The sequence below is a fragment of the Ranitomeya imitator genome, chromosome 6, assembly GCF_032444005.1.
Source record: "Ranitomeya imitator isolate aRanImi1 chromosome 6, aRanImi1.pri, whole genome shotgun sequence".
In the NCBI taxonomy this organism is placed as follows: domain Eukaryota; kingdom Metazoa; phylum Chordata; class Amphibia; order Anura; family Dendrobatidae; genus Ranitomeya; species Ranitomeya imitator.
Window position 1 is genome coordinate 400,578,434 of NC_091287.1, and position 12,425 is coordinate 400,590,858.

The 12,425-nt window shown below is 43.9% G+C and overlaps 1 protein-coding gene across 1 annotated transcript in view; it reads right to left on the bottom strand.

Moving 5' to 3' along the window:
- IMPACT (impact RWD domain protein) overlaps positions 1-12,425 on the bottom strand; it is a 58,699-nt gene that overhangs the window by 30,550 nt on the left and 15,724 nt on the right. The window contains exons 4-8 of the mRNA XM_069731207.1: positions 11,969-12,031; positions 7,417-7,502; positions 4,147-4,272; positions 3,733-3,830; positions 2,651-2,724 (exon numbers count right to left, since the gene is read on the bottom strand). Of these exons, the coding sequence (XP_069587308.1) occupies positions 2,651-2,724; positions 3,733-3,830; positions 4,147-4,272; positions 7,417-7,502; positions 11,969-12,031 (447 nt within the window). The remainder of the gene's footprint in view (positions 1-2,650; positions 2,725-3,732; positions 3,831-4,146; positions 4,273-7,416; positions 7,503-11,968; positions 12,032-12,425) is intronic.

Here is a 12,425-nt window from a genome sequence, read left to right on the forward strand (position 1 = left end):
GGATAGGGGAAAATATGTGCAAGTGGGTTGAGAGCTGGCTCAGGGATAGGAAACAAAGGGTGGTTATTAATGGAGCACACTCGGACTGGGTAGCGGTTAGCAGTGGGGTACCACAGGGGTCAGTATTGGGCCCTCTTCTTTTTAACATATTTATTAATGACCTTGTAGGGGGCATTCAGAGTAGAATTTCAATATTTGCAGATGACACTAAACTCTGCAGGGTAATCAATACAGAGAAGGACAATTTTATATTACAGGATGATTTATGTAAACTAGAAGCTTGGGCTGATAAATGGCAAATGAGCTTTAATGGGGATAAATGTAAGGTCATGCACTTGGGTAGAAGTAATAAGATGTATAATTATGTGCTTAATTCTAAAACTCTGGGCAAAACCGTCAATGAAAAAGACCTGGGTGTATGGGTGGATGGCAAACTCATATTCAGGGGCCAGTGTCAGGCAGCTGCTACAAAGGCAAATAAAATAATGGGATGCATTAAAAGAAGCACAGATGCTCATGAGGAGAATATAATTTTACCTCTATACAAGTCACTAGTTCGACCACACTTAGAATACTGTGCACAGTTCTGGTCTCCGGTGTTTAAGAAAGACATAGCTGAACTGGAGCGGGTGCAGAGAAGAGCGACCAAGGTTATTAGAGGACTGGGGGGTCTGCAATACCAAGATAGGTTATTACACTTGGGGCTATTTAGTTTGGAAAAACGAAGACTAAGGGGTGATCTTATTTTAATGTATAAATATATGAGGGGACAGTACAAAGACCTTTCTGATGATCTTTTTAATCATAGACCTGAAACAGGGACAAGGGGGCATCCTCTGCGTTTGGAGGAAAAAAGGTTTAAGCATAATAACAGACGCGGATTCTTTACTGTAAGAGCAGTGAGACTATGGAACTCTCTGCCGTATGATGTTGTAATGAGTGATTCATTACTTAAATTTAAGAGGGGACTGGATACCTTTCTGGAAAAGTATAATGTTACAGGGTATATACACTAGATTCCTTGATAGGGCGTTGATCCAGGGAACTAGTCTGATTGCCGTATGTGGAGTCGGGAAGGAATTTTTTTTCCCCCAATGTGGACCTTACTCTTTGCCACATGGGTTTTTTTTGCCTTCCTCTGGATCAACATCTTAGGGCATGTTAGGTTAGGCTATGGGTTGAACTAGATGGACATATAGTCTTCCTTCAACCTTAATAACTATGTAACTATGTAACCCCGGTGGCCAGGTAAATGTGGCCTATCCTGGCTAGAAGCCAGGGACTAAATTTATGGAGCCGAGTGAAAGTGCGGGACACGGTCATTCGCTGTAGCACCCGTCAAGCCTGCCAGAAGCTGGGTAGGGACCAGAAACCCCGGCGCCGCCAGGGGGGCAAAGCAAGAGGGGCTATAGAGGTGTATAAAATGCCGTGGGACACCTCACCCTCCCGGGGACCAGGACCCCCTCCTCTGCACCCAGATGGAGCCTCTTCTACCAGCTGCAGTCTTACCCACGGAATTCCTGGAGTTGTAGCAGAGCCGGAGCTGCAAGTGTGCTGGTCCTAGGGTTCAGTCTCAATCCATCATCCCCATAGACAAGGGGGTGGAGAGAGACTTTCTGCCTCCTTCCATCATCCGCTTAGAATCGGTGTTGATGCAGTGGGGGCTGCACGGACGCCAATGGAGGGCCTCTGTACATCCAGTGGGTTCACTCCCATAGGATGTGACAGGGAAAGAAGTCCGACTATAGGCCTGGCTCCAGGAGAGGGTACCTAGAGGCGACATTCTATGGGCTCGCCTGTTGCTGGTGTGGGGAGATCGGGACCCAAAGGAATTGCAGCCCCTAAAGTGAGCTCAGGCATGGCATCCCACGTTGCAGGAGAGGGTACAGGGAGGCGACACTCCGCATTCTCGCCTGTTGATGATTCGAGGGAGATCGGAACCTTGAAAGAATCCGTCGCCCACTTCACTCCGTTAAGTAAAAAATAAAAATTTACAGAATAATCAAAATGGAAAATAAAAAGGTTGAGGTCTGAAGACCAGACCCAAGTGCCTCCTACAGACACTAAGCAAGAACTGGTTCAATTAGAGCCAGCAGGAGGGTGTATACTGCAGAGAAGGAGTTAATCTTTCTATATTCACTTAGTATCCTCCTAGTGGCAGCAGCATAACACTAATGTTCCTGTGCCCCCAATGAGGCGTGGGAGAATTTTAGATTATGAGCCCCAACGGGGACAGTGATGATCACTTCTGTAAAGTTCTGTGGAATATGATATCGCTAAATAAGTAAAATCAGATCCAATAAAAATATAAATTTCGAAACTCTTCCAAAAATGTTGCCCATATTTTTATTCACATTTTAGAACAATCCATAAATGTTGATTGCTGCCATTTCTGAGGCCTTCATCACGCCAGGGAAATGTCATATTTACACCGATAAGAAAGGGAAGATGCACTACTTTCTTCTGTTACAGCTTAAGGAGGAAGCATGAGGCTGCTTTAATCGTAAGTAAAACCAAAAGAAAGATAAGCTATTTGGACACCTTAATCATGCATTATACCTAGTTATAGGTACTGGCTTACATATCAAGTTTTAGTTCACAAGTGGACCTTCACTTATATGCCAGCCTTGTTGTGTGAACGACAACCTACCTGTATGCATAAATGTTATGAGTTGCACTTGCAATTTTCTTATTCTCATACAATTTGCTCAGTACTTCTTTCACCTGAAATATTATAATACAATTTTAAAAAGATCAAACGTAACTGAGCATACAGACACAGATGCTCATTTGAGAAAAGGCTGGTTAAATCTTTGATATCAGACCACAGCTCATTTCAAGATTTAATGTCATTCTGTCATATGAGAGCAGCATGATACAGGGACAGAGACCCTGATTCCAGCAATATGCACTTACTGGGCTGCTTGATGCAGTTTGGATAAAATCACTGTTTTATCTGCTGCAGATCTACCAGCTTTTATGACATAGCGATTTGTTTCATTTTTCGAAGCTATTTTGGTAAAGCAAACAGATTCCGATAGCAACACAAATCACAAATGTGTTTCAGACAAAACCATTAGTCATTGCATATCTACCATGCATACATCTAAAACGCTATGGAACCAGGACATTTTAAAAAGGACAACCCCTTTAAGCATAAGTAGGCTGGACATTTATATTAGTTTTCTTTAGTAAGAAAATAACCCTATCCTTTAACAAAGGTAAAATAAAACTATTAGTTTGCAGATATTGGGTTAATCTGCAGGTTATAGTGTTCTGACGCCGTGTACGGCACCAGCAACGAGAGCCCCGCTGCCGGGAGCGGGAGGAAATTAACTTTATTCCCCCCCGGCACCCTCGCTCTTTCAGTCACATGGTTTTAATCACCGCTCAATGTGTAAAGAGCGATGTTTGTAACAGCGCCCCGGCACTGACTGACAGCAGGCTCAGCATTAGTGCCGGCTGTCAGTCAGTGCTGGGGGCGCAGGTCCAGCCACTGCTCTCTGTACACAGAGTGGTAACTGAAATCGTGTCAGCACCACTCCTATGACTGAAAGAGTGAGGCTGTCAGGGGGAATAAACTTAATTTCCTCCTGGCAGCGGGGCTCTCAATGCAGTGGCCGCAAGGTGTCGGAACGCTATTAACCTGCAGATTAATCCCATATATGCAGGTTAATAGCGTCATTTTACATGACAGGTTCCCTTTAAGTGACCCACATTGATCATACTCACCTGGCCAGGACTGTTCACAGGAGCTAGGTGTCCCTGAAATGTACTCCTTCTGTCACTAATTGGTTCTCCATGAAAGATTGAAGGTATTTCTTTACTATCTAAAAGAAAACAATAACCAGTACTTAAGTGTTCCACCTTTCGTGAAAAAAGTGAAGTTTACTTTCCCATTTTGTACCCTTGCTTAAAGCACTCATTTACCATATCACCTCAATTCCACCTCACCTCATCAGTTATCTTTATGACACCATCATTCCCTTTCATGTAAAAACAAATATGTGCCAAATGCTTGGTGTCCTCTAAATACTTTATACTCCTAACAGCTCAGGCTAGCACAGCCATTTAATCGAATGAGAAATATGTACAGTACCATCAGTCTCTGCCTTTTATTATCTTTTCTAACAATATAATAATTACCTTCCAAAATGTCAAACGCCCCATCAATAATGGAACATGTTAACAAGTCATTTAGTAATTCCGAGCTGGAAGCAATTTCATCATCGTCCCCCTCCGCTTCTTCTGTTGTGGTTTTTGTACTCGGGCCTGTAAAGACATCAACAATATTTGTTTTTTGTTTTTTTTTATCTCAATGGAGCAACGTCAACTAGACTCGCATTTAGTGAATTCTTTTTCATTTGGCCAAAAATCTCAACTGGGCTTTTTTTTGGAGACAAATGCGAAATTAAAACCAAAATAATTGTTTCCATTTGTGACTAATTAAATACACAATTAATGTGCAAAACGCAGAGCGGTGAAAATAAAATATAATTTTTTCCTACAAAAATGGTTTTTTAGCCCCCCAAATTTTTATTTTCAAAGGGTAACAAGAGAAATTGGACCCCAGATGTTGTTGTCCAATTTGCCCTGAGTACGCTGATACCCCATATGTTGGGGTAAACCGCTGTTCGGGTGCACGGGAGAGCTCAGAAGGGAAGGAGCACTGTTTTACTTTTTCAAGGCAGAATTGGCTGGAATTGAGATCGGACGCCATGTCGCGTTTGGAGAGCTCATGATGTGCCTAAACAGTGGAAACCCCCAATTCTATCTGAAACCCTAATCCAAACACACCCCTAACCCTAATCCCAACCACACCCCTAACCCCAACTCCAACACACCCCTAACCCTAATCCCAACCATAACCCTAACCACACCCCAAACTCTGACACACCGCTAATCCCAACCGTAAATGTAATCCAAACCCTAGCCCTAACCCTAGCCCTAACCCTAATGGGAAAATGGAAATAAATACATTTTTTAATTTTTTTATTTTTCCCTAACTAAGCGGGTGATGAAGGGGGGTTTGATTTACTTTTATAGCGGATTTTTTAGCGGATTTTTATGACTGGCAGCGTTCACACACTAAAAGACGCTTTTTATTGCAAAAAATATTTTTTTTGCGTTATCACATTTTGAGAGCTATAATTTTTCCATATTTTGGTCCACAGAGCCATGTAATGTCTTGTTTTTTGCAGGACGAGTTGACGTTTTTATTGGTAACATTTTTGGGCACGTGACATTTTTTGATCGCTTTTATTCCGATTTTTGTGAGGCAGTATGACCAAAAACAGCTATTCATGAATTTCTTTTTTTTTTTTTTTTTTGGGGGGGGGGGGGGCGTTTATATCATTCCACATTTGGTAAAATGGATAAAGCAGTTTTATTCTTAGGGTCAGTACGATTACAGCGATACCTCATTTATATCTTTCTTTATGTTTTGGCGCTTTTATACGATAAAAACTATTTTATAGAAAAAATAATTATTTTTGCATCGCTTTATTCTGAGGACTATAACTTCGCTGATGACACTGTATGGCAGCTAGTTTTTTGCGGGACAAGATGACGGTTTCAGCGGTACCATGGTTATTTATATCCGTCTTTTTGATTGCATGCTATTCCACTTTTTGTTCGGCAGTATGATAATAAAGCGTTGTTTTTAGCCTTGTTTTTTTTTTTCGGTGTTCACTGAAGGGGTTAACTAGTGGGACAGTTTTATAGGTCGGGTCGTTATGGATGCGGCGATACTAAATATGTGTGCTTTTATTGTTTTGTTTTTTTTAGTTAAAGAAATTTATTTATGGGAATATTTTTTTTTCTTCTTTATTTTGGATAAAATAAAGCATCATGCATCATGTTATAAGGTCAGATCGCTGATCTGACACTTTGCAAAGCACTGTGTCAGATCAGCGATCTGACATGCAGGGCTCCTGGCTTACCAGTGCTTGCTCTGAGCAGGCGCTTGGTAAGTCACCTCCCTGCAGGACCCGGATGCAGCCCCGTGGCCATTTTGGATCCGGGGCCTGCAGGGAGAAGAAGGTAGGAGACCCTCGGAGCAACGCGATTACATCGCGTTGCTCCGAGGGTCTCAGGGAAGCACGCAGGGAGCCCCCTCCCTGCACGATGCTCCCCTATACTGCCGGATCACTGCGATCATGTTTGATCGCAGTGTGCCAGGGGTTAATGTGCCGGGGCGGTCCGTGACCGCTCCTGGCACTTAGTGCCGGATGTCAGCTGCGATAGTCAGCTGACACCCGACCGCGAGCGAACGCATATGACGTATTATCCCGTCAATGGGAATGAAGTCCCAGGTCACCTTGACGGGATAGTACGTCATATGGGATTAAGGGGTTAAAAGTTGATGAAAAGACGAAAAGAAAATTGGTCTGGGAGGCTGCTAAGATGCCTACAGCAACATTAGAAGAGCTGCAGACATTTCTTGCAAGTACTCGCTGTGTATTGCATGTGAAAAAAATATCCCATATGCTTTGTTTGTCTGACCTGTTATTAGGGTGGCAAGATGGAAAAGAATAACATCCAAGACTGGCTAGGTTTTACTACACCTACATCAAGTTCCAAATATCAGCCAATCTTGTATCAAAGCCTTCAGGCCTCTGCTAAAAAGCTGAAGATGAAAAGGAATTTCATATTTCAGCAGGACAATGAACATAACCAGATCTCCAAATCAACAAAAGATTGGCTTTGACAGAAGAAGGTGAAAGTTTGGACTGGCCCGGCCAGAGCCCAGACCTGAATCCAATTGAAAATCTGTGGGTTGACCTGAAGAGGGCGCTATACACAGGAGATGGACTTACAATAAATTCAATTTACAGATGTATTTTTTATTTTTGTTACGTCTCAGGGCTATAATGGTAGAATACGTACTATATGACATGCGGTCAAGGGAGAGAGGAGTTAAATGAGTGCACCAGAGAAGAGTGGTAAGTGCTACTTGGACACAGAGTTTCCCATGTTGGTGATGAAATAAGTCTAATACATTGCCATAAACTGTTGACAAGTAGTATCTTTTACAGTGTGGGAGGTTAAGGCTACCCTTATGTTTAGGCCTGATTAAAATTATTACCACAGATATGTGGACGCCCACTTGACCATATGAATTTACAAAAACTACTGCATATATTTTTCCAGAAATTAAAGCGTATTATTATGGGTATGGACTGGAAGAAATATAAAAGTCTAGGGAAGAAGTTTATGTAGTATATTTATTCTATCCAACCATGCAAAGTCTCCCACAGTCCACAAATGTAGGTTTCTATTGACACCCAGTAAACTAAGTGATACATCCTTGGAATCAGGGTCTCTTTGCCTACATCATACTGCTGTCAGATGAGGTAGCACAAACCTTCTGATAGACTCCCTTTAAGGATATGAAAAGTTGTCGGTGTTACTGACCTTGAACTGATGTTTTAGATTTCTCCTCCAAAAATTCTCTGATCTTTTCTACCCATTGGTAAAGAAAGTTCTCTCCAAGATTCTGCCTACAATTGTAAAAAAAAAACAAACATATATATGCTGTAGGGGTACACGCTCTCAGGTAGCTACTTGGAACATGAAACCACAGGGTTTTTATATCGCATACAGAATAGTGTTTATTTACACTGGTTGAACAGCACCAAAAACAAACTATAAACATATAAACCCTTGCATTGCCCCTAGCTAAACATTGCAGACGAAGGCTATTCAGACACAGCTGAGCTAGTCCCAGCTCGGTCACACAAAGCAGATATCACCCATAGCAACCAGTGATACTTGCAGTTTGGTGCACACGGCCTTTTCAGAGACATTCTGGCTTGTCTCTTTCCAGCTCCAACACAAATCTAGTCTGGTCAGCTTCCCTCAGCTGACTGACCATTTACCACATGGCCTAGAAAGTTATGGCTATCCAGGTATATATATACAGTACAGACCAAAAGTTTGGACACACCTTCTCATTTAAATATTTTTCTGTATTTTCATGACTATGAAAATTGTACATTCACACTGAAGGCATCAAAACTATGAATTAACACATGTGAAATTATATACTTAACAAAAAAGTGTGAAACAACTGAAAATATGTCTTATATTCTAGGTTCTTCAAAGTGGCCACCTTTTGCTTTGATAACTGCTTTGCACACTCTTGGCATTCTCTTGAGGAGCTTTAAGAGGTATTCACCGGGAATGGTTTTCACTTCACAGGTGTGCCCTGTCAGGTTTAATAAGTGGGATTTCTTGTCTTATAAATGGGGTTGGGACCATCAGTTGTGTTATGCAGAAGTCTGGTGGATACACAGCTGATAGTCCTACTGAATAGACTGTTAGAATTTGTATTATTGCAAGAAAAAAGCAGCTAAGTAAAGAAAAACGAGTGGCCATCATTACTTTAAGAAATGATGGTCAGTCAGTCCGAAAAATTGGGAAAACTTTGAAAGTGTCCCCAAGTGCAGTGGCAAAAACCATCAAGTGCTACAAAGAAACTGGTTCACATGAAGACCGCACCAGGAAAGGAAGACCAAGAGTCACCTCTGCTTCTGAGGATAAGTTTATCCGAGTCACCAGTCTCAGAAATCGAAGGTTAACAGCAGCTCAGATTAGAGACCAGGTCAATGCCACACAGAGTTCTAGCAGCAGACACATCTCTACAACAACTGTTAAGAAGAGACTTTGTGTAGCAGGCCTTCATGGTAAAATAGCTGCTAGAAAACCACTGCTAAGGACAGGCAACAAGCAGAAGAGACTTGTTTGGGCTAAAGAACACAAGGAATGGACATGAGACCAGTGGAAATCTGTGCTTTGGTCTGATGAGTCCAAATTTGAGATCTTTGGTTCCAATCACCGGGTCTTTGTGCGACGCAGAAAAGGTGAACGGATGGACTCTACATGCCTGGTTCCCACCATGAAGCATGGAGGAGGAGGTGTGATGTGTGGGGGTGCTTTGCTGGTGACACTGTTGGGGATTTATTCAAAATTGAAGGCATACTAAACCAGCATGGCTACCACAGCATCTTGCAGCGGCATGCTATTCCATCCGGTTTGCGTTTAGTTGGACCATCATTTATTTTTCAACAGGACAATGACCCCAAACACACCTCCAGGCTGTGTAAGGGCTATTTGAATAAGAAGGAGAGTGATGGGGTGCTACGCCAGATGACCTGGCCTCCACAGTCACCAGACCTGAACCCAATCGAGATGGTTTGGGGTGAGCTGGACCGCAGAGTGAAGGCAAAAGGCCAACAAGTGCTAAGCATCTCTGGGAACACTTTCAAGATTGTTGGAAGACCATTCCCGGTGAATACCTCTTGAAGCTGATCAAGAGAATGCCAAGAGTGTGCAAAGCAGTCATCAAAGCAAAAGGTGGCTACTTTGAAGAACCTAGAATATAAGACATAATTTCAGTTGTTTCACACTTTTTTGTTAAGTATATAATTCCACATGTGTTAATTCATAGTTTTGATGCCTTCAGTGCGAATGTACAATTTTCATAGTCATGAAAATACAGAAAAATCTTTAAATGACAAGGTGTGTCCAAACTTTTGGTCTGTACTGTGTATATATATATATATATATATAGAGCGTCACTCTGTCCGAAGCCTTTATAGACTGCGCAGGCGCAAGCGCCGGCGCAGTCTGGCCCCCACCGAGTGACGCTCCCAAGAGATCGCGGTATGCGTAAGCACTGAACGCATACCGCGATCTCCACCGGAGAGTCAGGGACCGTGGACGCGCCAGGAGGGAGGGTAAGTATATTCACCTGTCCTCCGTTCCAGCGCTGCGTGCGGCTCTGTCTTCCGGCTCCTCTGCTGTGACAGAGTCCAGTCACAGGCAGAGGAGCCGGAGTGTGTGTTCAAGAAAATGGCGCCAGAAAGCGCGGACTGCGCAGGCGCCGATTCCTGCTGCCGGAATCGGCGCCTGCGCAGTCCGCGCTTTCCGGCACCATTTTCTTGAACACACACTCCGGCTCCACTGCAGGTGTGTCTTCAAGAAAATGGCGCCGGAGAGCGCGGACTGCGCAGGCGCCGATCCCTGCTGCCGGAATCGGCGCCTGCGCAGTCCGCGCTTTCCGGCGCCATTTTCTTGAAGACACACCTGCAGTGGAGCCGGACGATAGGTGAGTATGGTATTTTTTTTTTTTTATATGGCAGCAGCATACGGGGGCATATAATACAATAGTGGCGCAGGATGGGAGCAGCACATGACAGAACGGGCGCAGGATGGCAGCAGCACATGACAGAACGGGCGCAGGATGGCAGCAGCGCATGACAGAACGGGCGCAGGATGGCAGCAGCGCATGACAGAACGGGCGCAGGATGGCAGCAGCACATGACAGAACGGGCGCAGGATGGCAGCAGCACATGACAGAACGGGCGCAGGATGGCAGCAGCGCATGACAGAACGGGCGCAGGATGGCAGCAGCGCATGACAGAACGGGCGCAGGATGGCAGCAGCGCATGACATAACGGGCGCAGGATGGCAGCAGGATGGGAGCAGCACATGACAGAACGGGCGCAGGATGGCAGCAGCACATGACAGAACGGGCGCAGGATGCAGCAGCACATGACAGAACGGGCGCAGGATGGCAGCAGCACATGACAGTACGGGCGCAGGATGGCAGCAGCACATGACAGAACGGGCGCAGGATGGCAGCAGCGCATGACATAACGGGCGCAGGATGGCAGCAGGATGGGAGCAGCACATGACAGAACGGGCGCAGGATGGCAGCAGCGCATGACAGAACGGGCGCAGGATGGCAGCAGCACATGACAGAATGGGCGCAGGATGGCAGCAGCACATGACAGAACGGGCGCAGGATGGCAGCAGCACATGACAGAACGGGCGCAGGATGGCAGCAGCGCATGACAGAACGGGCGCAGGATGGCAGCAGCACATGACAGAACGGGCGCAGGATGGCAGCAGCGCATGACATAACGGGCGCAGGATGGCAGCAGCACATGACAGAACGGGCGCAGGATGGCAGCAGCACATGACAGTACGGGCGCAGGATGGCAGCAGCACATGACAGAACGGGCGCAGGATGGCAGCAGCACATGACAGTACGGGCGCAGGATGGCAGCAGCACATGACAGAACGGGCGCAGGATGGCAGCAGCGCATGACAGAACGGGCGCAGGATGGCAGCAGCACATGACAGAACGGGCGCAGGATGGCAGCAGCACATGACAGAATGGGCGCAGGATGGCAGCAGCACATGACAGAATGGGCGCAGGATGGCAGCAGCACATGACAGAACGGGCGCAGGATGGCAGCAGCACATGATGGAGACCATATACCAATATAAATGCTCGCCACCCGGGCGTAGAACGGGTTCAATAGCTAATATATATATATATATATATATATATATATATATATATATATACATACATACATATATATACATATACATACACACACACAAATATATGCATACATACATAAACATTTTCATTTCTTTTACAATGGTCTGAACAGCATTTAGTATAACTTATACGCAATCTCTGCTTAGTCTTGTGCATCTAGTTTTCCTCTGAAACTCCAATTATTTTGCAGTAATGTTACTAAAGCACGTGCTGAACCATAAACAGTTTTCTAGATTATCAAATGTCAGATTAAAGAAACTTTGTTAGAAGTTACTTATTTATGGATATATTTAACAAGGTCAGTGAAAATAAAAGGTACTGTAAAACCGAAACCTATATATTAGAATTGTTCCGTAAGTAACAAAACATTCCATAGATCCAAGAACCATCCTAGAGCAGTAATGACAGAAGTGGAAGTGCCAAGACGGCAGGATGTGGTCATTATAAAACAGACAGCAGAATTCTAGATTTTATCGAGGATTGCTGTAGTGGATTGTATGTAGAAGTTCAACATCATTAGGATGCTAAACTAATGGAACCTTGCTAATTAAATGTCATATGTACAGCTGGGCAACTTCAAAATTCTAGAAAAAAGTGATCATAACTTACAGGTAAATTTCCTCCAGATTATTTGATATTGTCAAACGATCTTCACCCCGAAGCCATGGAGCACTGTATAAGAACATGCAGAATGGATAACAGATTATATTCTAACATAATAAAGAATGCGACGGTCAATATTTCCTTGTAATGCTTGTAAAGACAAGTAATTTAGGAATTCACCTCTTATTAAAAATGCTCATCATTCTTTGCTATAGGAAAGATATATACCTTGGTACTGTGTTAGCCAGTGGATAGAAAAATATTTAGAATTGAGAGTCCTTGGTGGTTGATACCTTTTAATGGCTAACTGAAAAGATGGTAACAAATTGCAAGCTTTCGAGACTACTCCGGTCTCTTCATCAGGCATAGATTAATAGAAATTCTGAAGAATCACATATTTATACACAATACAGCCCAGAAAAATGCCATAGATAATACAGGTGACGTGAAGCAGAATTACCAT